This window comes from Pan paniscus, chromosome 4, assembly GCF_029289425.2.
Source record: "Pan paniscus chromosome 4, NHGRI_mPanPan1-v2.0_pri, whole genome shotgun sequence".
NCBI classification, from domain to species: Eukaryota; Metazoa; Chordata; class Mammalia; order Primates; family Hominidae; genus Pan; species Pan paniscus.
The window spans coordinates 59,458,544-59,485,183 of record NC_073253.2 but is presented as its reverse complement, the minus strand read 5'-3'; the positions used below and the strand labels follow the sequence as shown (position 1 = coordinate 59,485,183).

The following is a 26,640-nucleotide window of genomic DNA, read 5'->3' as shown; positions in this document are numbered from 1 at the left end:
AAAAAAAAAAAAAAAAAATTGGGTTCTATGATGGATAACAAGAGTACTTTCCCTAGATAGTTGCAAAAGACTTGGCTGAAGAAGTAACACGTGACCTGGAGCCTGAATGATGAGAAAGAGGCAACCTTAAGACAACTTGAAAGTCAAGTTTTCAGAACAAAAGGGACTCCAAGTACAAGAAGCCTGAGGAAGAACCAAGCTTAGAGTGTTCAAGGGACAGACAGGAGGCCAGTGTGTTGAAGCAGGGGCACCACCATTTTACCCGTGGTCACCAGCATGCATAAAACATACAACACGAAGACTGAACCCTAGTGTGAGGTGGAGGGGAGCAGGGCAGAGGGGCCAGATTATAGGTTCTCAAAGGCCATGGTAAGAATTTTATATTTCATTCTGGTTGTGATGAGAAACTTCTGACTTCAAGTTTGAAGCAAGGGAGTGACATCATCTATGTGATGCTCTAGAATAACTGCTCTAGTTACAAGGCGAAGGATGGACAGGAGGGCAGAAGGAGACCAGTGAGGAAGCCTGACAGATTCTCCAAAAGGACAAAAAGTCAAGGTAGCTGATGATCATGATGAGGGCAGTCAGGCTTAGGGCTGGAGTCAAAGGGCAGTTTTGGGAAAATTTTGGGAAAATGGCAGAAGTAGAAGTCTTGAATATCGCATCAGAAATGTGATGCTTATTTTTATTTTTTTCTTTTCTTTTAGATGGAGTCTTGCTCTGTTGCCCAGGCTGGAGAGCAGTGGCACGATGTTGGTTCACTGCAACCTCCGCCTCCCATGTTCAAGTGATTCTCCTGCCTCAGCCTCCTGAGTAGCTGGGATTACAGGTGTCCACCACCATGCCCTGCTAATTTTTGTATTTTTAGTAGAGACGGGGTTTCACCATGTTGGTCAGGCTGGTCTTGAACCCCTGACCCGCCTCGGCCTCCCAAAGTGCTGGAATTGCTCATTTTTAATCTCAGCAGCTCATTCACAGATCATACATGGAAACTTATCACTCACACCTAAGCCTTCTTTGCCCGTCTTAGAGATCCCTGGTGCAAGAAACTGTAAGATTATTTGACACATTTTCTCTGTCTCACCCTAACAGCCTCTTTCTAGTATTTGTTTTAAAAAACTTATTTTTTTTTTTTAAGAAGTTTTTTAGAGCAAGGGTTTGGGGAGACAGAGGGATGAATAAGTGGAGCCCAGAGGGTTTTTAGGGCAGTAAAACTACTCTACATGATACTGTAATGGTGGATACATGTCACCACCATGCATAAAATGTACAACACCAAGACTGAACCCTAGGGTGAAATATGGACTCAGGCTGATAATGATGTGTCAGTGTAGGTTTATCAGTTGTAACAAATGAACCACTTTGAGGCTGGGAGCGGTGGCTCATGCCTGTAATCCCAGTACTTTGGGAGGCCAAGGTGGGCAGATCACCTGAGGTCAGGAGTTCAAGACCAGCCTGGCCAACACTGTGAAACCTCGTCTCTACTAAAACTACAAAAATTAGCTGGGCATGGTGGCGGGCGCCTATAATCCCAGCTACTTGGGAGGCTGAGGCAGGAGAATCGCTTGAACCTTGGAGGTTGAGGTTGCGGTGAGCTGAGATGGTGCCACTGCACTCCAGCCTGGTCCACAGAGCGAGACTCCATCTCAAAAAAAAAAAAAAAGTACCACTTTGGGGGCGGTGTTGATAATGGGGGAGGCTGTACATGTGTAGGGGTAGGAGGCATGTAGGAAATGTCTGTAGCTTTCCCTCAGTTTTGCTGTAAATCTTACTAGTGTTTGAACGCCAAATCCTTAAGATCATATCTATTTCTTGTCACTGGCAGTGGGTTCTGTTCTTGACTTTCCACTAAGAGCAGCACTGATGACAACATCCCGCAGTATTTTATGAGCCGGAGAACATTAACATATCTAAAAGAGTACATTTTCCTCTGGAGGGCCACCAGCCTGTAAACTGCAGGTCAAAAAGCTGAGTGTGAACAGCATTGTTAGGACATGTTTCTAAGTGTATGCCAATATGTCCACAGAGGTTTTTTAGACTTATAAAGCGAGCTAAAGAAGACTTTTGTTCCATTTTCTGATATTTAATTTATATAGACATTTTTTCATCTGAAGAAAGTGCATATATTTTTAAAGGAAAGGTACTCTTAAGTCTATCCATTTAAGAAAATATTAATCTCCATGGAGAAGAAATTTTCCATATTTTAAAATTTATTGTGTGTAGGTATATTCCATATACACTCTATAAATAAAAAGCACACTGGCCGGGTGCAGTGGCTCATATCTATAATCCCAACACTTTGGGAGGCTGAGGCGGGCAGGTCACCTGAGGTCAGGAGTTTGAGACCAGCCTGGCCAACATTGTGAAACCCTGTCTCTACTAAAGATACAAAAATTATCTGGGTGTGATGGCAGGCGCCTATAGTCCCAGCTACTCAGGAGGCTGAGGCAGGAGAATCACTTGAACCTAGGAGGTGGAGGTTGCAGTGAGCCAAGATGGCACTACTGCAGTCCAGCCTGGGCAACAGAGCGAGACTCCGTCTCAAAAAAATAAATAAATAAATAAAATAAAAAGCACACACTATCACAAAGAAGATGGTGGCAAAAATAATAATAAAAATAGTAAGTAAATAAATAGCACAAAAGTATTTACAGTAAAAATTAGGTCTCCTTCCAGCCCCCACCTGCCAATCACTCTCAGGAGGCACCCACTGTCTTCAGCTACAAAGCTTTCAGAGAGATTTTATTAATATAAGCAAATACATACTTTTTTAAAAAGTATAAATAAGGCCTGGTGCAGTGGCTCACGTCTGTAATTCCAGCACTTTGGGAGGATGAGGGAAGGATCTCTTCAGGCCAGGAGTTAGAGACCAGCCTGGGCAACATAACAAGACCCCCATCTCTAAAAAAACAATCAAAAAAACTAACTGGGCATGGTGGCATGGTTCTATAGTCCCAGCTACTCAGGAAGCTGAGAGTGAGGGATTTCTTGATTCCAGGACTTCGAGGCTGTCACCCACTCCAGCTTGGGTGACAGAGCAAGACTCTGTCTCAAAAAAAAAAAGTATAAATACTAGCATATCATATATTGCCCTGGACTTTTCTTTTTGATTTAACATATCTTGGAGATTCTTCCATAGCTGTGGATAAGGAGTTGCCTCATTCTTTTTCAGGGTAAGTTTAGTATAAAGGGTGATATACTGGGGAAATTATATTTAATTTATTTTTGCCAACTCAGTAGCAGAGCTGTGACAAGATTAATCCTTAGATTTTTGGACGTTCATATCAAATCATTCAAAGCTTTGACATTTTTCTCTTCTTTGTGGCTGTATTTTCATCACTAAAATTCCCCATCCTATGCCCCTGCAGCCCCCATCTGACATTTGTCACTTCTCTAGCTTAGTCATCTGATCTAATTTTGATGAGTCAGATGTAAATAAACCCAGATAATGTGTCTTTTAGCCCAAACGACTAAAAGATAAAATAAAAGGAAATGCATAGGACACAGGGCAGTTTGTTGAATGGTTGAGATTTGAATATGTGTGTATTAATTCTTTCTGAATTACAGCTAGATTCTGCCCTCCCCAGCTTTGTATCTGGAGACGAGGGAAAATGTGATCCCAGCTCATATTATGAGTGAACATCTCTGACTGTTCTAAGAAGTCCTATTCCCTTAGATTACTGAAGTTCACAGGAAGAAAGCACCCACCCAGATATTTTTGGTTTTTGTTTGTTTGTTTGTTGAGATGGAGTCTCACTCTATTGCCCAGGCTAGAGTGCAACGGTGTGGTCTTGGCTCACTGAAACTTTTGCCTCCTGGTTCAAGCGATTCTCCTACCTCAACCTCCGAAGTAGCTAAGATTACAGGCATAAGCCACCATGCCCAGCTAATTTTTGTGTTTTTAGTACAGACAGGGTTTCACCACACTGTTCAGGCTGGGCTTGAACTCCTGACCTCAGGCGATCCACCTGCCTCAGCCTCCCAAAGTGCTGGGATTACAGGTATGAGCCACCGCACCTGGCCTCACCCAGATATTTTTCAAATACCATTTTCGATTCCCACTCTCTTTTTCTCTTGAAGTAAGCAAGGCAGACACATTTGCCAAGGATAACTGAGAATGTAAGGGCAATCCATGACTGGGCAGCTTGTGCAGGCTGCGTGCTAAATGCAACTGGGAAACATGCCCTATAAATAGCCGTTCATTGTCAGCATGTGTGAAAAGACAAGAGAGCATTCCGTGCTATGATTCAGGCCTAATTAAGTGATTGCGTCTGGGCACGGCTATAAACCACTAGCTGCTTCAACTGGTAATCCAGTCAGTAGGCAACTGCAGGGGCTCGCCACTGACTGAAGGCAGTGGAAGGTTGGCAGAAGGAGGCTGTTCAAGGCTGTTTTTGCCTTCACTATGGCAAAAATCATTTTGAGGCACCTCATAGAGATTCCGGTGCGTTACCAGGAAGAGTTTGAAGCTCGAGGTCTAGAAGACTGCAGGCTGGATCATGCTTTATATGCACTGCCTGGGCCAACCATCGTGGACCTGAGGAAAACCAGGGCAGCGCAGTCTCCTCCAGTGGACTCAGCGGCAGAGACGCCACCTCGAGAAGGCAAATCCCACTTTCAGATCCTGCTGGACGTGGTCCAGTTCCTCCCTGAAGACATCATCATTCAGACCTTCGAAGGCTGGCTGCTGATAAAAGCACAACACGGAACCAGAATGGATGAGCACGGTTTTATCTCAAGAAGCTTCACCCGACAGTACAAACTACCAGATGGCGTGGAAATCAAAGATTTGTCTGCAGTCCTCTGTCATGATGGAATTTTGGTGGTGGAAGTAAAGGATCCAGTTGGGACTAAGTGACATCGTATCTGTTCCTGTTCAGATGACACGGGGAAGACGATGGTTCAGCCACTGGTACTACGAGAATGTTTGTATTACCCACATTTGAAATGATTTGCTATGATTTTTATGAAGATTAAAAATATATACACAGTTCCTGGTATGTTGAGGTTGTCTTTATTATTCTTACTCAGAAAGGAAAATTTGTAAATATGTTTGTGTGGCTCAAACTGATACTATTCTTACAACTGAAACATTGAAAATACAGAAGGCTGTATTTGGATATTAGAGAGGACTCTGAATTGTTTCTTATTATTCCAACAATGCCAGCTGCATTTGTAATCACTGATGGCAAAAGAGCTATACTCATTTAAGGAATTCCTATCCATTTTATGAAAATCTTTTATTTTGCCAAAAAGAGTTGTGATTCCCTTCACTCGATAAGCTTTTCTTTTTAATGTATTTTAATTAAAATGAGGTTTTATAAATATGGAGTGCAAAAATTAAAATACAGTATTTGGAAATTGGGTCTGATATCTATTTATGATTTAGTATAGTTGTTACTGCCTTAAAGGTCAATGGGGATTTTCAGATATAAATCTTATTTTTAAAAAGTTCAAATATGTACCTCATTCATCTTTTTAAAGATATACTGAATCCTATCTGAAGTGTTTTGACTTTTTAAAAATAGTATAAGTTCTATGGACACGTACAAAATGTTCATGAGATATGTATTTACATATCCTCTTGTAAATTAATATGAAGCTTAAGGACACCACTTTTAAAAGTTCGATTGCTGAATTCAGTGAGTTTTAATCTGTGCTTTTTAGATGCTCCATAAACTTAGATGGCAAAATGTAACACATCTGCTATCTCTGCATAATCCTTAGCTTTAAATAGCCTGGCAGCCAATGGAAGTTCAACACCTGAGCTTACACTGCGTGTCTGAGTTTACACAGCACATGTGATGATTGGTGCTTATTATATTCTCCCAAACCACTGCCTTGGCTCAAGGTGGAGACATTGGTAGAAGTTAAGGACTAGTGCCTTCAACAGCTGCTCTGGGACATTCCAAAGGTTTGCTATCTCATTCTGTATACATTAAGTATTTCTTCAGAGGCAGTGGCTGCCTGCCTTTTACCCCGCACTGAATGTGAGCTGACAAGCAGCCCAAGGACAGTGCTAAGAATAGACATGGAATGCAGGGTGTGGAAAACACCAGGGCAAATGCAGATTGCTGACAGTAACCCAGTACTCCCCCACGTTGTTTTACTGTAGCTCAAGTTAAAATGTAAAAGACATGAAGCAATAGAAAAACGAATCAAACAGTTTTAAAAGTTATTCTGAAAACAAATGTAATCTGAGAAGAATGTTTACTGTCTAATTAAATTGAAAAGATTTTGCAGTTATATGCATATCTGAGGTTTATGCCTATACATGGAGGTTTGTATGTCCAACTCAGATATGAAAAATTTTGTTTGACCAAGTGAATATCACAGATCAGCTTGGCTGCATAACAAAGTTAATAGCAGTCATTGAGATTCCAGATCTACTAATATGATCAGAACTGGGATACCATTTGTCTGGATTATCATTCTTTCCCAGTGATTGGCAGAATAGTGTGAAAAGAAACTAATGTGGTGAGAAACAAAAAAACCCTCTCTTTCGGCCTTGATCTTACTGCAGATGTGATCCTCCTCCCGGGAAAATTCAGGAGGTGAAATTCCTACCATGAGGAGCCACTGATAGAAAATATTTTCTTTAAAAATAAAATTAAAGTAAACACATGTCTAATGAGCTCTTGTTTTTACAAGATAAATTTTAAAGGCTTATAGATCGATATATATACATTTTAAAGATAAATTTTAAAGTCTTATAGCCATTTTTTTGATTTGGGAAATATAACAAACACTATAAATAATAAAAATCATCTATGGTTCTTCTGCTACCATGAGGCAGCTATTTTAAATATCTTGTTCAACAACAGGACTACATAAATACATGTATCACTTTTCACAAAATTAGGATTATATCTGCATGGAGTTTGATATCCTGATTGTACTGGCTACTGTCTGCTGCCCTCCCCACTCCCACCAATTCAAACCATTCTCTGCCCTTCTCAGCCCCACTCTGAGCCCAAGCAAGTTGACCCTGATGGGCCACATCATTCTAGTTTCTGGTTGGGTTCAGCCAATAAGAGGCACTGACTGGAGACCAGAGATTGCAGAGAGATTAGTGGGCAAGAGGGGAGAATGGTCAGGGAATTTTTCTGTCGCCCTTAACCTGCTGCAGACCAAGGCCCTGTCAGGGCTGCATCCTTCTATGACTGAGTTCCTCCAGGGCTGCCACTCTCACAGGGCTTAGGGTTGTAACACTGTCTCTTCCTTTCGTCTGTTCAAAAGGAGGAGGAGGGGTGACTCTCTGCTCTTTCTTGTACCCTGTGTGTCACTATCCCTTATTGATTCTCCTTACTTTGCCCACTCTCTCATAAATGGTCCTTTAGGCAATGGAATTGTTTTCTGCCAGAACTCTGATTGTTTGACCTTTTAATCAATTGCAGAGTAAATGCATCTGATAGCAAACATTTAAGCATACCTTTAGAAAGACCCAGTACGGTAGATGTACCTGAATGTGTGTTTCAAGTTAGGCAATCTGTGCATGGCCAACCTGGAGATTCGTTTTTTTATCTATACATCTGAGCCCCCACCCAGCCTGTTCCATGGAATATGTGCCGTACAGGAGATTGAGGCCTTGAGTTTTGAGTTAAATGATGGTTGCCAGGTGGAGTTCTTTCGATGGAGGGTGTTAAGTGAAAGTGCTGTAGAAACTGCATAATGTTTGCAAGCAGTTGTGTTCTCCCGGCCAGCCTGCCACTACTGGACTCTCTCTTCTGTATTAACCCCCTAATAAAACACCACATTTCATCTGCTGGCTCTGGATCTCTTCTTTGGCCTCTTTAACCTGCTGCTTTCCCTATTGGGGTTGATAGGTGTTCATCGCAACAGTGACTTTTTAAAAATTAGTGCATCGCTTTCTTTTTCTACCAAACAAGAACTGATTTGTAATGGCTATTCACTGTTCCAACAAAGCTTAATTGTATTAGCATTTAACCATTTCTTTTCATTCTTGGTTCCAGTAGGAAACAGTTGGACCCTCTCAAATTGGAAAAATTCAAGAAGGGTTTATTTAGAAAGAGACATTACAGGCTGGGCATTGTGGCTCACGCCTGTAATCCCATCACTTTGGGAGGCCAAGATGGGTGGATCACTTCAGGTCAGGAGTTCAAGACCAGCTTGACCAACATGGTGAATCCCAGTCTCTACTAAAAATACAAAAATTAGCTGGGCATGGTGGCACGTGCCTGTAGTCCCAGCTACTAGGGAGGCTGAGGCAGGAGAATTGCTTGAACCTTGGAGGCAGAGGTTGCAGTGAGCCAAGATGGCACCGCTGCGCTCCAGCCTGGGTAACAGAGTGCGACTGTCTCAAAAAACAAAACAAAACAAAACAAAAAAAAAACAAGAGAGAGAGAAACATTACAAAGGAGTGAGGAGGGCATAGAGGCACCGCAAAGGAAAGCGGAGTAATCTGACGTTCAGTGTGGAGTTGTTACGTCCCCCAGGTCCAAAGGGATGGGAGGAGGAAGCAGGTCTCAGAAATCAAAAGGAAAGTCACATAGAGGAGACTACCAGCTGTGACTTTCATCTGAGGGCATGACCAGTCCAAGGAGACCTCTTACAGGGAGGGAGCCAGGAGAACAAATACTTCCTCCTTCCCATCTCCTGCTAGGGTCCCCCATTGGCTGGATCTGACTGGAGGCCAGAGGGCATGGGAGTCCTGTCATCTAGTTCAACGGCCCCCCAGGGCAAAGGGCAGGATGGAGAAAAGTGAGGATGACCCTCAGGGGCAGGAGGATAATATCCAGTACTCCAATCAAATGAGTCCTATTGTCAGAGTTCTCTGTTAGAAAGTCTCTTTCTACAAAGTAAACCTTGGGATGAGGATTGAAGAGCTGACACTTTATTTGGAAAGTGTCAAGCCCAGGATAGTAAAGATGAGGAAATAGGGGAAATGAGACAAGGAATAACTGGGGAGCTAAGATGATGTGATTAGGGGATGTGTCACTGTGCTGACCACCACGCCACAGGGAGCTGTGAAGAGGCTCAGCAGGTCTGTGGGCAGGGATGTTGGCTCAGCACAGGGAATCACTCCATGGAGAAGTTTTCTTCAGGGAGAAACAAATCTTAAAGAAGTCCCCAGGAAAATCAAGGGGAGAGAGGGAATTTGCTCACCTTGTTCTCTACAATATCCCATCTCCTATTAGTCAAGGTTCAGCTCACAGGGGATAAACTTTCCTGTACTTCTGGGTTCTATCATTCAATGCCTTGTTGGAAACCAGACCCTGATGATGTGACATTTCATCCAAGCTGGGAGCAGAAGAATGACAGCATGATTAGGAGCAGAAGAATGACTCAGCATGAGTAGGGCTCAAGGCTTCAGTCAGTGGACTCTTGCTGCCTTGGAAGCCTGGCAAAACTGCTGGCAAAAGTGGCAGCAGCATGGTCTGGGAGGCAGGCGATGCCTTCAGAAACAAGGTGTCAGTCAAAAAGATATGCAAGGTTTGTATCCAGTAAACCTTAAATACAAAACTGCAGGAAGAGAATGCCAGGCAGATCAGACAGTCTTATATCATCTACTGCTCTGCAACCTACACTGCCTTCAGATTTTATGGACCCTAATGTCACTTTATATTTTGATCTAATTTTTAATCCACTTAGGTGCAAAGTTAGTCCTCTTAAACATCTCCAGGATTTTTCTTTTTCTGTAAATCGTGGACCAAGGTTGTGTGTTTATTATTTAAAGCTGTCTGCCAGAAAGCTAGAAGTCAATGAAGATTTTCAAGACTTTTGTTCCCAGTGATCTCTCCAAGTCCAAACTGCACTGAGGTATCAGGGAACCTGCCCCAATATTCATGTAGGTTCTTTTCCATTTTCCTTAAGTGTCAGCCAGCTTGAAAAATAAAGAGACAGAGTACAAAAGACAGAAATTTTAAAGCTGGGTGTCCGGGGGAGACATCACATGTCGGTAGGTTCCGTGATGCCCCACACGCCGCAAAAACCAGCAAGCTTTTGTTAGGGATTTTCAAAAGGGGAGGGAGTGTGCGAATAGGTGTGGGTCACAGACATCAAGTACTTTACAAGGTAATAGACTATCACAAGGCAAGTGGAAGCAGGGCGAGATCACAGGACCACAGGACTGAGGCGAAATTAAAATTGCTAATGAAGTTTCAGGCACCATTGTCGTTGATAACATCTTATCAGGAGACAGGGTTTTTGAGATCAACTGGTCTGACCAAAATTTATTAGGCGGGAATTTCCTCTTCCTAATAAACCTGGGAGTGCTATGGGAGACTGGGGTCTATTTCATCCCTGCAGTCTCAACCCTAAGAGATGGCTACGCCCAGGGTGGCCATTCATAGGCCTACCCCCAGGCATGCATTCTCTTTCTCAGGGTTGTTCCTTGCTGAGAAAAAGAATTCAGTGATATTTCTCCCATTTGCTTTTGAAAGAAGAGAAATATGGCTCTGTTCTACCTGGCTCACCAGCAGTCAGAGTTTAAGGTTATCTCTCTTATTCCCTGAACAATTGCTGTTATCCTGTTCTTTTTTCAAGGTGCCCAGATTTCATATTGCTCAAACACACATGCTGTACAATTTGTGCAGTTAATGCAATTATTATAGGGTACTGAGATGACATACATCCTCCTCAGCTGACAGGATTAAGAGTTAAACTAAAGACAGGCATAGGAAATCACAAGGGTATTGATTGGGGAAGTGATAAGTGTCCATGAAATCTTCACAATCCACATTCTTCTGCCATGGCTTCAGCCGGTCCCTCCGTTTGGGGTCCCTGACTTCCTACAACACTGAGGTCCCCCACTTGTCCTTGGCCTATTTTTCTCACCTACTTGTCCTTCAAGGTAGAGACACAGTCCTGGAAATCTTATTTGGAAAATGAAACATCAAAAACAGAAGAAACAACATGCTTCCCAGCTAGCTCTCCTCATTATCCTTTCTGCCATCACAGCATACTGTGCCCCACACTATGAGCAGCATGCCAAAAGTGCCTGGTTCCTACCCAAAATACTTCCGGAAAGATGTCCAGCTAGTCCAAGGCTACTGTTAGCCACCAGCGCACTGACTGCATTTGGCAATCGCATGCACTTACCAGGCACGCTGGCCCTTCTCAAAGAGCCACCTTGAAGGGTTTTGTTTGTTTGTTTTGTTTTTTTGCCTGAGTGTCTCCTGTTTGCCCACTGTGTACAATTGTGTTTGGACCACGTCTTTTAGAATTTTCTGATATTGGGAAGACAGTACAGTGTTATGAAAGACTGAGAACTTCAACTGGAGTTCCACAGGTTTTTCTTTCATGAAACATTGCTTTAACACAATCCTATTCAATTTCCATACTTACCATGAAACCCCAAAGGAGAAAAATGTATGGAGGTCTTGCTTTACAGTAGGGTGTTACTCAGTAAGTTACAAAACACATCTTGGCTGTAACCCTTTGCTGGGAGGCGATGAGGCTCTGGATATGAGGAAGGAAAATGGACAGTATCAGGGATATGGACGATGCTTTCTTCCTTAATTCCTGATTCTCCTAAGCTTTTGCTATAGGCATAGCCTCTTGTCCCTGGAATGGATTACCTAAGTGTACACTTGTCACTGTTGAAAATATTATATGGATGGGGACAGGAGGTGGGGTTGGAAGCATCATATATGGAAGCCCTATGCTTAAAAATATGTAATGGGATCATGTATGGTCAGTCTATGTAGAGATTGCTAACAAGTGATCAAAAAAATCAGTGGATTGGGTCTTGTGTTTGTCCCTACTGATGTGATTATCTGAAAGTTGATCTGTTAAGGACCTTAGCAAGTCAAAAAGTTATTTTCATTTATTTATTTATTTATTTATTTATTTATTTATTTTTTGAGATGGAGTCTTGCTTTGTCACCCAGGCTAGAGTGCAATGGTGTGATCTCAGCTCACTGCAACCTCTGCCTCCTGGGTTCCTGGGACTACAGGCACGTGCCACCACGCCCTGTAGCACAAATTTTTTTTTCATATTTTTAGTAGAGACGGGGTTTCACCGTGTTAGCCAGGACAGTCTCGATCTCCTGACCTCGTAATCCGCCCACCTCGGCCCCCCGAAGTGCTGGGATTACAGGTGTGAGCTACTGCGCCCAGCCAAAAAGTTATTTTAGAAAACATATGAGGCAAGGAAAATAAAATGAGAAAAAACTGGGAAGCCAACATGGTGTGATGATGGGATGTGTCACTGTGCTGGTTACCATGTCACAGGGAGCTGCGAAGAGGCTCGGCAGGTCTGTGGGCAGGGATGCTGGCTCAGCACATGGAGCCGCTCCATGGAGAAGTTCTCTTCAGGGAGAAACAAATCTTAAAGAAGTCCTAGCCAGCTGCGGTGGCTCATGCCTGTAATCTGAGCACTTTGGGAGGCTGAGGTGGGAGGATCACTTGAGCTCAGGAGTTCCAGACAAGCCTGGGCAACATGACGAGACCCCATCTCTACAAAAAGAACAAAAATAAGCCATGAGTGGTGGCACGTGCCTGTAGTCCCAGCTACTCTGCAGGCTGAGGCGGGAGGACAGCTTGAGCCTGGGAGGGTGAGGCTGCAGTACAGTCTAGGCAACAGAACAAGACCTTGTCTCAAAACAACAACAACAAAGAAAACCCAAGAAAATAAAAAACAAAAACAAAAAAGTCCCCCAGGAAAATTAAGGGAATAGAGGGAATTTAGCATACAACCTCAAATTTTTAAAAACCCATGATTTCCACTAGTTTAACAAAAATACTTTTTACTAATGATCATTGTTCTCTTCAGAGCCTGTCAAATAGTTAGTCACAAAGAAGAATTAAAAATTAAAATGTTGGTTTGGTACAGCTCTTATATTACATTTTGAAAATAACTTTATTTAGTGGTTGAGTGGGCCGGATCCCACCTCCACCCCTGACCCCCTGCAAAATAAGAGAGATAGTATTTTTAATTTGAAAAGCAAATGATTCAAACTGCTGTTTACATTTCCTGTGTTGTTTAATACACAGTGTGTGTGTGTATATAAAAATATAATCCTGTTTATTAATGTTTTCTAACCTCAAGGAAATACAAAGAATGTGCAATGTGGTAAGATCAAATGATCTGTATAATACAATTCTTTGTAATGTGTTGTTCAAATATTCTATGTTCTTCCCTTTTTTCCCCTGATACTAGAAAACATACAGATTGGTGTCTTCGAATCTCTCAATATAAAAAGGCAGTTTTCCATTTTTAAAAAAAGTTCTGGCCCATTTTTTCCTTTGTATATTTTTAGATTATGTTGTTATACTTTTAAGTTTATTGTATAAACTTATATAACTTTCCTAATTGTAAGTTTAAAATTGTAATTTTTTTCTATCGAATTATTTCTTATATTATTATGTAGGCCCACTTTTTATCCCTATTTAATGCTTTTAGCCTTAAATTCTATTTTGCCTGAAAAATACCACGTTTTTATTATTTACATGGCAACTCTTGTTCTTTTATATTCAATATATTGAATACACTACAGTATTTAAATGTGTCTCTTAAAAGCAGTAGCATATAGCTGAATTTTTAAAAATGCAGTCTGATCATCTGTCTTTTAGTAGATAAGTTTAATCCATTTACTTATTGGAATTAAATATTTGAATTTATTTCTTATTTCATATTTCTGTTTATCATGCTTTTCTTTGCTTTTTTCCCTTTCAGATTTTCGGTTTACTTCTTTGTTTTTTCTACTGATCTTTAAGATGTTAAAACTTAAACACTGCCTGAAAATTTATAGGCTAATATACATTTTTGAAGGAAAATAATACAAGTATAAAAATGTAAACATTTTCTTTGTCTTTTTTTTTTGAGACAGAGTCTCACCAGGGTGGAGTACAGTGGTGCAATCCCGGCTCACTGCAACCTCCGCCTCCCAGGTTCAAGCAATTCTTTTGCCTCAGCCTCCCTAGTAGCTGGGACTACGGGCACGCACCACCACGCCTGGCTAATTTTTTGTATTTTGAGTAGAGACAGCATTTCACCATGTTGGCCAGGCTGGTCTCGAACTCCTGACCCCAGGTGATCTACCCGCCTCAGCCTCCTAAACTGCTGGGATTGCAGGCGTGAGCCACCGCACCCCACCAAAAAAACTGTCAATATCCTTCTCCTGATTGTGACTAGGTCATTTGTGTCCTTACTACCCACTGAATACTGTCCTCCATCTTGTTGCTATTCTTAATTTTACTTTTAGACTGGGCTCAAGGACTCATGCCCGTAATCCTAGCACTTTGGGAAGCCAAGGTGGGAAGACAGCTTGAGGCCAGGAGTTCAAGACCACCCTGGCCAACAATAGTGAGACCCCACCTCTTATTTATTTAAAACATTTTAAAAATTAAATTTAGTTTTGGGCTGGGCACGGTGGCTCACACCTGTAATCCCAGCACTTTGGGAGACTGAGTGGGGAAGATTGCTTGAGCCTAGGAGTTCAAGACTAGCCTGGGCAACAAAATGAGAACCCTGTCTCTACAAAAAAAGAGAAAAAAAAAATCAAAAATGAGATGGGATGATTGCTTGAGCCACAAGGTCAAGACTGCAGTGAACTCTGATCGTGCCACTGCACTCCGACCTGGGTGACAGAACAAGACCCTGCCGGAAAAAAAAAAAAGTTTTACCTTTAAATATTGACTGTTAAAATCCTACTATTGGCCGGGCACGCTGGCTTATGCCTGTAATCCCAGCACTTTGGGAGGCTGAGTCGGGCAGATCACCTGAGGTCAGGAGTTCGAGACCAGCCTGGCCAACATGGCAAAACCCCGTATCTACTAAAAATACAAAAAATTAGCCGGGCATGGTGGTGTGTGCCTGTAGTCCCACCCACTAAGGAGGCTGAGGCAGGAGAAGGAGAATCGCTTGAACCCAGGAGGAGGAGGTTTCAGTAAGCCGAGGTCATGCCATTGCACTCCAGCCTGGGTGACAGAGCGAGACTCCATCTAAAAAAAAAAAAAAAATCCTACTATTAAAAGAAAATGTACGAATTTCTGTGCTCACCTTTGTTTCTTGTTTTCCACAGCTGAACTTTGGATTCCTATCTCTTCCGGTTAAGGTTTCTAGTTATTTTGAGGGTCTGTAGGTGAAAACTGTCTTTACATTGCTTCACTCTTGAATGATATTTAGCAAGGTATAAAATTCTAGATGAATGGTAATTTTTACCTCAACACTATAATTATTCTGTTGTCCTCTCCACTTAGAGTGGAGTTCTTATTAGCAGCAACATAATCGTTCCTTTGTATATAATCTGTTTTCTCTGGTAGTCTCAGATATTTTATCTGTGATGTTCTGCGGTTTCACTGTGATTTGTCTAGGCTTGGATCTGGATTTGTTTGTGCTGCTTAATATGCAGTCTGAACAAATATCTTTTTTTAAAGGTCTGGACATTTCATGGCTATTTCTTCTTCACATGCTCTCCACAAAGCCTCCATTCCCTTCAGTTAGAACTATTACTATATATAGATTGAAGCCTCTCAAAAGCCCTTGGTCTTTCTGTGCTCTATTTCTAGCTGAATTCCTCAGTCCTTTCGTTATTTCTTTCCTTTTGAAATATGCCATACATATAGAAAAACTTAATTATTATTGTTCATATGTTTTTTTAAAAGATCATCCATGTAATAAATCACCCAGCATAAGAAATCGGTCACTGACAGCACCCAGAGGCTACTCTCCTTCCAGAGGCAACCACCATCCTGTCCTATGTGATGATTAAGAAAAGATAAAAATGTTACTACCTGTATTTGCATCTCTAATCAATGTAGTTTAGTTTTTACTTGTTTAAACTTTATATAACTGGAAGTATAGCCTATGTATTTTTTGTGACTTACTTCCTTTACTCAAGATTGCTTTAGCGCCATCCACAGAGAACAGTACTCTGTTCATTTTTATTGATGTATATAGTTCATTGAATAAATGCACCAATCTGTGAATTCTATTGATAATAGTCATTCCTTTATGATATTAAAATATATTTTGTTTTTATAGAGGCAGGGTCTCCCTATGTTCCCCAGGCTGGTCTCAAACTCCTGGGCTCAAGGGATCCCCCTACCTTTTCTCCCAAAGTGCTAGGATTACAGGCATGAGCCACCATACTGGGGCGATAATAGATATTCTCTTTTAAACATTAAAAAATAATTTTTTAAAGATGGGGTCTTAAGCTAGGTGTGGTCGCTCATGCCTGTAATCCCAGCACTTTGTGAGGCCAAGGTGGGTGGATCACTTGAGGCCAAGTGTTCAAAACCAGCCCAGCCAACATGGCAAAACACTATCTCTACTAAAAATACAAAAAACTAGCCAGGCACATTCCTGTAGTCCCAGCTACTCAGGAGACATGAGAATCGCTTGAGCCTGGGAGGTAGAGGTTGTAGTGATCTGAGATTGCACCAGTGCACTCCAGCCTGGTTAATAGAAAAAAAAAAAAAAAAAGACAGGATCTTGCTCTGTTGCTCAGGCTTGGGTGCAGTGGTGTGATCATAGCTCACTGCAGCCTAGAACTCCTGGGCCCAAGTGATCCTCCCATCTCAGCTTCCTGAGTAACTAGGACTACAGGTACATGTCACAATGCCCAGCTAATCTTTTAATTTTTTTGTAGAGAGAGTCTTGCTTTGCTGCCCAGGCTGGTCTCAAACTCCTGGCTTCAAACGATCCTCCCGCCTCAGCCTCCCAAAGTGTTGGGATTATAGGCATAAGCTTTCATGCTCAAACAATAATAGACATTTTTTATTAATTTAGAGCTATAGAACAATACCACTATGAATATTTTTGTACATGTCTATTGGCTTCCAGATGCAGGAATTTCTTTCTTTTTTTAGAAGCAAAGTCAATGTTGCCCAGGCTGGATTTAAACTCCTTGGCTCAAGCGATCCTCCAACGTCAGCCTCCCTAGTAGCTGGGATTAGACATGTGCCACTTCACCTGGCTAATGTGCAGGAATTTCTTTAAGGTATATACCTAAGAATAAAACTGATGAAGTATTGAGTGTGGCCACCTTCCATTTAATAAATCATACCAGCGTTTTCCAATGTGATTTAACAATTTATGTTACCGTTAGAATTATATGAGGGTTTGAAATTATCCTAAATCCTCATCAAACCTTAGCATACTCAGGCTTAAATTTTTGCCAGTCTAATTGTCTTCATCTGTATGTGCTGCTATAATGGAACACTTGAGACTGGCTAATTTATGAAACACAGAAATTTATCTTTTATAATTCTGGAAGCTGGGAAGTCCAAGATCAAGGAACTGGCATCTGGTGAGGGCCTTCTTACTGTTTCCTCACATAGTGAAAGGCAGATGTGCAAGAGATAACAAACAACACTCTCTGTCAAGTTCTTATATAAGGACCCCTAATTCCATTCATGAGGGAGGTGCCCTTGTGGCCTAATCACCCCTTAAAGGCCCATCTCTTTGTACTATGAGATTGGCAACAACTGAATTTTGGAGAGGACCCATTCAAACCATAGCACTGTATAATGTAAAGCACAGAGAGATACGAAGTCTCATTTTTACCATGTTACTGAGTTTATCTCATGTGTGTTCTCAATGGCTATGGTTTTAATTACATTTTTTATCAAACTATTCCTTTTTTCTTTTTTTGTGATGGAGTTTCACTCTTGTCACCCAGGCTGGATTGCAATGGCATGATCTCGGCTCACTGCAACCTCCACCTCTGGGGTTGAAGCGATTCTCCTGCCTCAGCCTCCCAAGTAGCTGAGATTACAGATGCCTACCACTATGCCCAGCTAATTTTTGTATTTTTAGTAGAGACAGGGCTTCACCATGTTGGCTGGACTGGTCTTGAACTCCTGACCTCAGGTGATCCACTCACCTTGTCCTCCCAAAATGCTGAGATTATAGGAGTAAGCCACTGCACCCAGCCTATGAAACTATTCTGCCTGCCATTTCTTTCATAATTTCTTATTCTTTTTAAATAGACATAATTCTTTGAGCATCCTAAACATAATTATTTTCAAAGTCTTTATTGGATTGTTCTATATATTAATTTTATCTGGAGAGAATTCAAGTTCAAAGTATGGACTAGTTTGATTTTCTTAGCATTAAGTTTTTTGAAGTACTTGGGAATTTTGGTTTTCAGGCTTGTTTTGTGTGAAACAGTAGTTGTTGTTGTCTTCCCTCTATCCCATAATCAACCTTCCCTATCTAGAGGATTTGCTGTTAACTTTGCTCTAGACTTTAACTTGAGGATTTTAGAAATCTCTGCCTCAAAGTGACCTTGTGAATACTGCAGATTCGGTCATCAAACAAGCATGAGGCTTGGTGATTTTCTTCTTTCTTCTTAGAAAGCCTGCAAGTGGTTTCAGTTCCCTTTACTGGGCAGGAGGATCTCCACACACCACAGCTCCCAGTGTCACACGGTGAATCTGTCTCCTGTCCTCTGAATTCCTTGATTCTCATTACTTTTCAAGACCCAAAGTTCCCCTGTCACTGTCCATTTCTGCCTGAAAGCCAGCAGGCACACGGTGTCAATCCACTGCTTTCTGTTTCTGTTTTGTTTGAGTCTACAGAGCCGTTTATCTTATTTTTGAGACTGGCTATGTCTTTTTGTTTTTTTCTGTTTTATTTATAATCGCCAAGGGTTATGGCAGTACAGTGTTCTACTAGATTCTAAATTTTCTCATGAAATATGTCAAGTGATGGGATGGAAAGGAGAGATTAGATATCTAGTAAAGAATACAGTAAGTTCAAGCATTGATGAACCCCTCCTTTCTCATTGGAAATTGTCTCCCATCGGTGGCAGCTGTGGCTAAAATTAGCTATTTTCCCTCCTTCCTCCCTCATTTTCCAATGCTTTAAAAATAGAGTAATGCAGCTGCATTTAAGATGCTTAAGACTTAACTTATTTTTTCAGAACTCATTTCAAACTTTTCTCATTCCTGGAGCAGATCATCTGGACAAAATGATATCTCATTTTTGTTTTCATTCTTTTCCAATTACGTGCATATTTGAACTAAGTTCATAATGCACATGATTCACAATGCAAATGCAAACCACATTTAGAATCAAGAGACAGAAGATAAAAGGTCTTTGGAAATGTTGATAGAACTCTTTTCTTTAATATTTCCAAATAAGTATAGAGGTGTGTTGGAATAAAGATGGCCAAACATTTTTAGACTCCACCTCTAATGACAAGAGTAGCAATTTGCTCTCCCCTGGGGTGTAGACTGTCCTTGTGTCCCTCCTTGACCAGCAGAATAAGAAGGAAGGGGCACTATGTAACTTTTGAGGTTGGGTCTGAAGAAATCTAAAGCTTTCCTATTCACACAGTTCCATACACTCCCTTTTAAAACCCAAGCTACATGGTGAAACTCCTTGGAGAAGAACCAAAGCTCTCTCTGAGCTCTCTCAGCTAAGCTCCTATCCAACAAGCAGTCCTAGCTATTAGCTATTTAAATACCCCTCCTTGACATTTCAGCCCAGGCAAGCCTCCAGATGAGATCATATGGGGCAGAAGGAATGCCCAGCTGAGCCCATTATCACAGAGAATTGTAAGAAAATACAGATTGTGGTTGTTTTAAGCCACTGAGTTTTGAGTGGTTTGCATCAAAACAAGAGGAAAACGAATTCTAGTGACTTTGGTATCTTGCCAAAGCAAAATTATACGGCTAATTATCAGATATTCCTATGTTTATCTTTCAAAAAAACTCCACCTCTTCTTGTACAATCTAGTAATATATATTGAGTTCCTATGTTAGGGAACTAATTAGAATTTGTACATATCTCTTAATTGTACATATCACTTCAAAATATATCTGAATAAGAAACCTTTTCGTATTTGACAGTTCCCCCCAGTTTTCAAAGCTATTGATTCCCTATTAGTTTTTCACCAGAACTTTAGAATACATGGGAGCTGCTCTACTAAATGTTAAAACATAATGTTACGGTAATTAAAATCATGTTAACATAAGAGTAAATCAATAGAACCAAGTAGGAGACACTGATCAGAACCCCATCACATCCTAGAGTTTAGTTTGATAATAGTAGCAGTTGCAGTTGTAACACATGTTAACATGATTCTGAGAGAGGAGAAAGGAAGAAACTGGTCATGCAAGCAGTTAGGGTGAGTCTTCTGTTGAATTGTTTCAAACAAAAGAACACCCCAAAACATCAAGCTACCGGCACAGATAAGGGAACTTGCATGGGAGATTGCCTAAGACAGGCCCACAGCCACACAGATAAGAAAGGCTATACAGCTCAGTTTCTCAGACATGCCCACAATGAAAAATTTTGTCCCCTGTCACATGCACAGTAAGGGGAACAAAGCAATATGGAGTAACTCAAGCTAAGGGCCCACGTGTGCACTAGGAGGATGGGGTGGAGCTACCACAGATTTGCACCTTATGCAAATGAGATGCCCAGCTCTCATCAGTTTCCTATAAAATCCTCTGCATTCAACTGTAAAAACAGCAACCCTCTTCAAGTTCCCCCCTGCACAGGAGAGAGCTTTCTTCTTTCACTTATTAAACTTTTGCTCCAGTGTTACCCTTGGCACCTGTGCTCCTTAACTTTCTTGGTCTTGAGACAAAGAACTTTGGGTGATATGTCAGGCTATGAGAGACTGCTACATTGTGGTGTATTGGTGAGACATAACAATTCAATGTATGTACCTAAGGTAACTGTAGACCTGTCTAGAAAAATGAAATTAAAAGCTCATCCCTATCATATATATCTCAAAAAGAAAAATTCCAAATGGACTAAAAAGTAAATGTAAAAACAAACAAAAAAGCCCTGCATGTCTGCTGCGCTGGTTGTTCTTATTCTTCCATCCCCACCCCTGACCTCTGATCTTCTCTGCCCTGTTCTGTGTTCTGGGGGTCTGTCCTCTGGCTTCAGGCTGGATTCACTCAATGGAAGGCACCAGCAAGACAGCAGAGGGTGGAAGGAAAGGAGGATTTAGGAAATTTCTTCTCCAACTCTCATTGCTTCAGGTCCAGGTTCTGGCAGGGGCTGCCTCCTGCAGTGACTGCCTCTCTGACGAGACTTTCTCTCCTGGCTCCAGCCCACACTGGGCAAGTAGTTTCATTTTCTTTCCCTTATTCCTTCATGCTCTGGGGGGTAATGGCATCCCCCCTATTACAGGTCTCTGGGTGTCTCACCATTCTTGTTCATCCTTCAGTCCTGCCCACATCTCTATAAATAATCACTTTATTGTATCTTTTTAAAATCCAAGCTGAATATGCATTTTGTTTCCCTTTGGTACTCAGGGTGATATATCTACCTATATATTCTTCTAGGGAAGACTTTTAAAACAAACAAAAAGACAACAAAAAAATAGCAAAACATCAAAGGAAACTTTAAAAAAAAATTTTTTTTTATTTTTTTGAGACTGAGTCTTGCTCTGTCGCCCAGGCTGGAGTGCAGTGGCATGATCTTGACTCACTGCAACCTCCACCTCCCGGGTTCACGCCATTCTCCTGCCTCAGCCTCCTGAGTAGCTGGGACTGCAGGCGCCCACTATCATGCCTGGCTAATTTTTTGTATTTTTAGTAGAGACGGGGTTTCACCATGTTAGCCAGGATGGTCTCGATCTCCTGACCTCGTGATCCCCCCACCTCGGCCTCCCAAATGCTGGGATTACAGGCGTGAGCCACCATGCAGGGCCTTTTTTTTTTTTTTTTTTTTTTGTCGAGACAGAGTCTTGCTCAGTCGCCCAGGCTGGAGTGCAGTGGTGCAATCTCAACTCACTGCATCCTCCGCCTCCCGGGTTCAAGTGATTCTCCTGCCTCAACCTCTCCAGTGGCTGGAATTACAGGCACACACCGCCATGCCCAGCTTATTTTTTTATTTTTAGTAGAGATGGGGTTTTGCCATGTTGGCCAGGGTGGTCTCGAACTCCTGACCTCAAGTGATCCGCTGCGTCGGCCTCCCAAACTGCTGGGATTGCAGGCATGAGCCACCACGCCTGGCCACACCTGGTAATTTTGATCAGTTTGCTTAACCCCTCTATGCCTCAGTTTCTTCATCTGTAGAATGGGAGTAATTATGGTACCATCACATACAGTTGTTTGGAAGACTAAATGAAATGAAGATGTAGAGTGACCAACAAGCCTGGCTTGTCCAGGCCTGAGTGGTTTCTCAAAACACAAAACTTACAGTGCTAAAATTGAGACATCCCAGGCAAACTAGGAGAGTTGGTCACTCCATAAGATGTCAAGTACTCAGCACAAAGCGTGGTACAGAATATGAGTTCAATAAATATTAGCCACTATTTTATATATTTCAAATATGTATTTGAGCAAATTCCCAGTCATGTTTTTTATGTAGTTTAATTAGGTACATCTCTACCTTATTTAAAGACTAAAACATAATTTTAAAAAATAAAATGCTTCATTAGTGAATCAATATCACTGTTCATTTCTAACGTCTATTTGGTTATTTCTAAAATTCTATGATTCTGTCTTTTTTGGTGTTCGTTTTGTTTTGTTTTTGAGACAGAGTCTCGCTCTGTTGCCCAGGCTGGAGTGCAGTGGTGCAATCTTGGCTCACTGCAACCTCCACCTCCAGGGTTCAAGTGATTCTCCTTCCTCAACCTCCCGAGTAGCTGGGATTACAGGCGCCCACCACCATGCCCAGCTAATTTTTGTATTTTTAGTAGAAACGGGGTTTTGCCATGTTAGCCAGGCTGGTCTCAAACTCGTGACCTCAAGTGATCTGCCCACCTCAGCCTCCCAAAGTGCTGAGATTACAGGCGTGAGCCACTGGGCCCCGCCAATTCTGTCTTTTTGTTGATTGCTCTGTCTCTGTCTTTGCATGGCCACCTTCTCCCTGTCTGTCCCTGTGTCTTCATGAAGTGTTCTCTCCCTGTGTCTCTGTTTTCTTATTAGGATGCCAGTCACATTGGATTAGGGCCTACCTTAATTGGGTGACCTCATCTTAACTTTATTACATCTACAAAGGCCCTATTTTCAAACAAAGTCATATTCACAGGTACTCAGGATTAGGATTTCCAACGTACCTTTTTGGGGGACATAATTCAACCTGTAACACCGTGAAAGACCAGCTCAGTTTCTTAACAAGATAATTGGGTTAGAATTCTTTACTTCTAAGGTACTGCCCAAGCAGCCTGAACTTCTCCAGAAGCTTAATCTCATGTTTAGCATGTTCTGTCTCACATGCTACACATCTCTAAAGATTTCCTCCAAACCAGTATAAACTCATGAAGAAAGACAGACAATGAGCCTCAAGTTATTCTTTTTAAAAAAATAATAGCTTTATCAAGATATAATTTACATACCATAATTTACCCATTTGAAGTTTGCAATTTGATGGGTTTTAGTGTATCTACAGAGGTGTACAATATCACCGCGATCAATTTCTGAACATTTCTGTTGCCTCAAAAAGAAACCCTGGACCTACTAGCCATCACTCCATCTTTCTTCAACCTCCCCTGTCTCCCCTACCTCCCAGTCGTGGGCAACCACCAGTCTATTTTCTGTCTCTCTGAATTTCCCTATTTTGGTTGTTTCATATAAATGGATTCATATAATACATGGCCTTGTATATTTGGCTCAGTTCAAGTTATTCTTCTATTTTAAATGGGTGAAAGTCTGACATGTGGGTGGGATGAATGAGTGGGAACCTTTGCCCTGAAAATCACTTGCACCTTGTAATTATTTCAACATGGCCTCACAAAAAGTTATCACAACGTCCCTGCATTGCATTGGCTTCAACAAGTGATGATGATTGGGTTCCGCATGTGTAGATCAGCTCCTATAATTACATCCAATGTTGTAGAACATGGGTGCTCTTCACCCCAAGGGCCAGCTGGTCCATTCTGTTGTAGCATCTCATTGGCCAGGGCCTCCACCTCTCTTAAGGGGAGGATGTGTCCACTCAGTGTTCAGCCTGGCAAAAGGTGCTCTGTAATGTGCACTCCCATCCTCCATCCCCTCCACTACCACCCTATAGGCCCGTTTCTTGTGCAGATGGATCCACATTCTTCCACCAATGAAGTGGTGTATTTTCTTATTTTGATTTTTCTTTTTGTATTTTTTTTCTTCCACAAATGCCTACTTACCCTAAAGCTGTACAAACTGAAAAGGCCACTCAGGTGATCTTTTATAGGGCAAAGAAAATCAAATTCTATCCCTCCTTAGTGGTAAATAGAAAAGCATGTGAGGCTACAAAACCAAACACTGGAAATAGGACAATTACTGAATTCAACAAAATTCCATATATCATTTAGACACTTCGTTAACATTTGTTAACTATAGGACTTAACAAAATTACAGATATCCCAAAGGAGCCAGACTAAATATAGGCTGACCCGGTAATTTTCCAGCAGATGATGGTATCACTCTCTTTGAGAGACAAGGGAAAACTACATTTATACAAGTAATAATCATTTTTATCTGATTTATTCCTGTTATTTTCTCCAAACATTATACAATGCTATGTTTTATAAGTAACACGAAGAAAAAGATGTACTGTTTGTTTCAGAAGGGACATTTTGAAAGAAAAGAAATCACTATGTGTAGAAGGATATATTTTAACAGGACTTCTTTATTCCCTTCTGACTCACTGCTCATCACCATGGCATGTATACTCCTATTTCTATTTTTATTCCCTTTAGGACTGTTCCTAGATATTTGTAACTAGTTCTCTATACCTGTAAGTTTTCATTTGCCCAGGGTTATGTCTTCTTTTATTTTGATTTTTCTTCTTGTATTTTCCTCTTCCACAGGTGTGCTTTCATTCCTCCCTCCCCCCACCATGCTTACTTTCTGTCAACCTACTTCTCTTTCCTTCATTTTCTCTCTAGCATTTACTTCCTTCCAGTTTTCTGATCTACAGTCTTCAGTGCTTGTGTTATTTCTTGGCTGTATGATCTAGGATCTGTTATAGAGTGACCAACCATCTGGTTAGCCCTACACTAAAACCCCTCAGTCCTGGGCCAACTAGGCTGGTTGATCACTCTACTTAACAAGTTACCTGGGGAAATAATATATTGACACTAATGTAGAGAGGATGAGTGACTGGAATCAGTAGCATCCTACTAAGTTGCTGTTGCTTTTTAGTGAATAATTGTTGGAAGAGAATGCAAATGCAAATAAAACAAATAGGGGTTATAACCGATTATTAGCAAGATTCTGATGACCTGAGGGACCACAGAAACTAAGTATGTGAGTAAAACAGACTTTGAAGATGAGTGTGAGAGACTGAGTTGGTCATTAGAGCCATCGGCTGTAAAGTTTGTGTGCAGCCTGAACCACTGTGTGCTGCACTCAGGAGAAAATAGGATGCCTTCTGCACTGAGGAGTTTGGCTTGGATAAAAAACATTGTACTGACAATGTAGTCTACTCCAGAGTAACTAACAAAACAGGGGGAGACATTGAGGACATAACAACATGGCTCTTCCTTCTCCTGAGAAGCATTGTCAAAGCTGAGTAGTTGCACCAGTTTGAGTTACAGCATTGGGGAATTCCCCCAGAAGCTGAGTGGGAGCTCTACCCGGGGCTCAGTCTGTGGCTGTCACTTGTCTTCTTGCACAGAGCTTACTTATTAGGGAAGTAAGGGGCTATAATCCTTGGAAAACACAGGCTTCACTACCCTTTTCATTCGACCATTAAAAGGACCATTCCTTTTTGGATGTGGAGAAGTAGGAACACTTTTACACTGTTGGTGGGACTATAAACCAGTTCAACCATTGTGGAAGACACTGTGGCAATTCCTCAAGGATCTAGAATCAGAAATACCATTTGACCAAGCGATCCCATTACTGGGTATATACCCAAAGGATTATAAATCATGCTGCTACAAAGACACATGCACATGCATGTTTATTGCAGCACTATTCACAATAGCAAAGACTTGGAACCAACCCAAATGTCCATCAATGATAGACTGGATTAAGAAAATGTGGCACATATACACGATGAAATACTATGCAGCCATAAAAAAGGATGAGTTCATGTCCTTCGTAGGGACATGGATGAAGCTGGAAACCATCATTCTGAGCAAACTATTGCAAGGACAGAAAACCAAACATCGCATGTTCTCACTCATAGGTGGGAATTGAACAATGAGAACACTTGGACACAGGGTGGGGAACATCACACACTGGGGCCTGTTGGGTGGGGGGAGAGGGGGAGGGATAGCATTAGGCAAAATACCTAATGTAAATGATAAGTTAATGGGTGCAGCACACCAACATGGCATATGTATACATATGTAACAAACCTGCACGTTGTGCACATGTACCCTAGAACTTGAAGTATAATAATAAAAAAAATAAAAAATAAAATAAAATAAAAGGACTATTCCTCTTTCATCTTCAGATTGTCTTTGGACATGCCAATCTCCTTGGTAAGAGGTGATGCTATAATATAAGTAATCCCTGCTAAGATGTTATTAGGCCAGACCCCTATTGACTGCAATAGAGATAACACCATGTCCTGGAGACCAAAAAAAGAGACCAAGAGACAGTGAATGAGATATAGTGCTTATATAGGGGACTTACATACAGGGATGGTCCAGTTGTGGTGAGCTGGACCATGTGTAAAAAGCATGCAGCTTCCATAGCATTTTCACTTAGTACCCTCTACCTAGCAACCTCCAGTTTGCAACCTCCAGGTAACCCAAAACAAAGGGCCTCCATCTCCTGTATGGCCTGCATTCCAAGGGAGGGGCTAGGGGTTGAGATGCCCTTCATGGATAA

The 26,640-nt window shown here is 41.5% G+C and overlaps 1 protein-coding gene across 1 annotated transcript; it reads left to right on the top strand.

The window, feature by feature from the left end:
* Positions 1-4,221: 4,221 nt before the first annotated feature.
* On the top strand, positions 4,222-5,000 carry HSPB3 (heat shock protein family B (small) member 3). The gene has a single exon (XM_003827356.5). It carries the CDS (start codon positions 4,406-4,408, stop codon positions 4,856-4,858), a length of 453 nt encoding a protein of 150 aa, XP_003827404.2. The 5' UTR covers positions 4,222-4,405; the 3' UTR covers positions 4,859-5,000.
* The last annotated feature ends 21,640 nt before the right edge of the window (positions 5,001-26,640 follow it).

Excerpts from the sequence above, each read along its gene's own strand:
- HSPB3 (XM_003827356.5), top strand. The coding sequence starts at position 4,406 with ATGGCAAAAATCATTTTGAGGCACCTCATAGAGATTCCGGTGCGTTAC.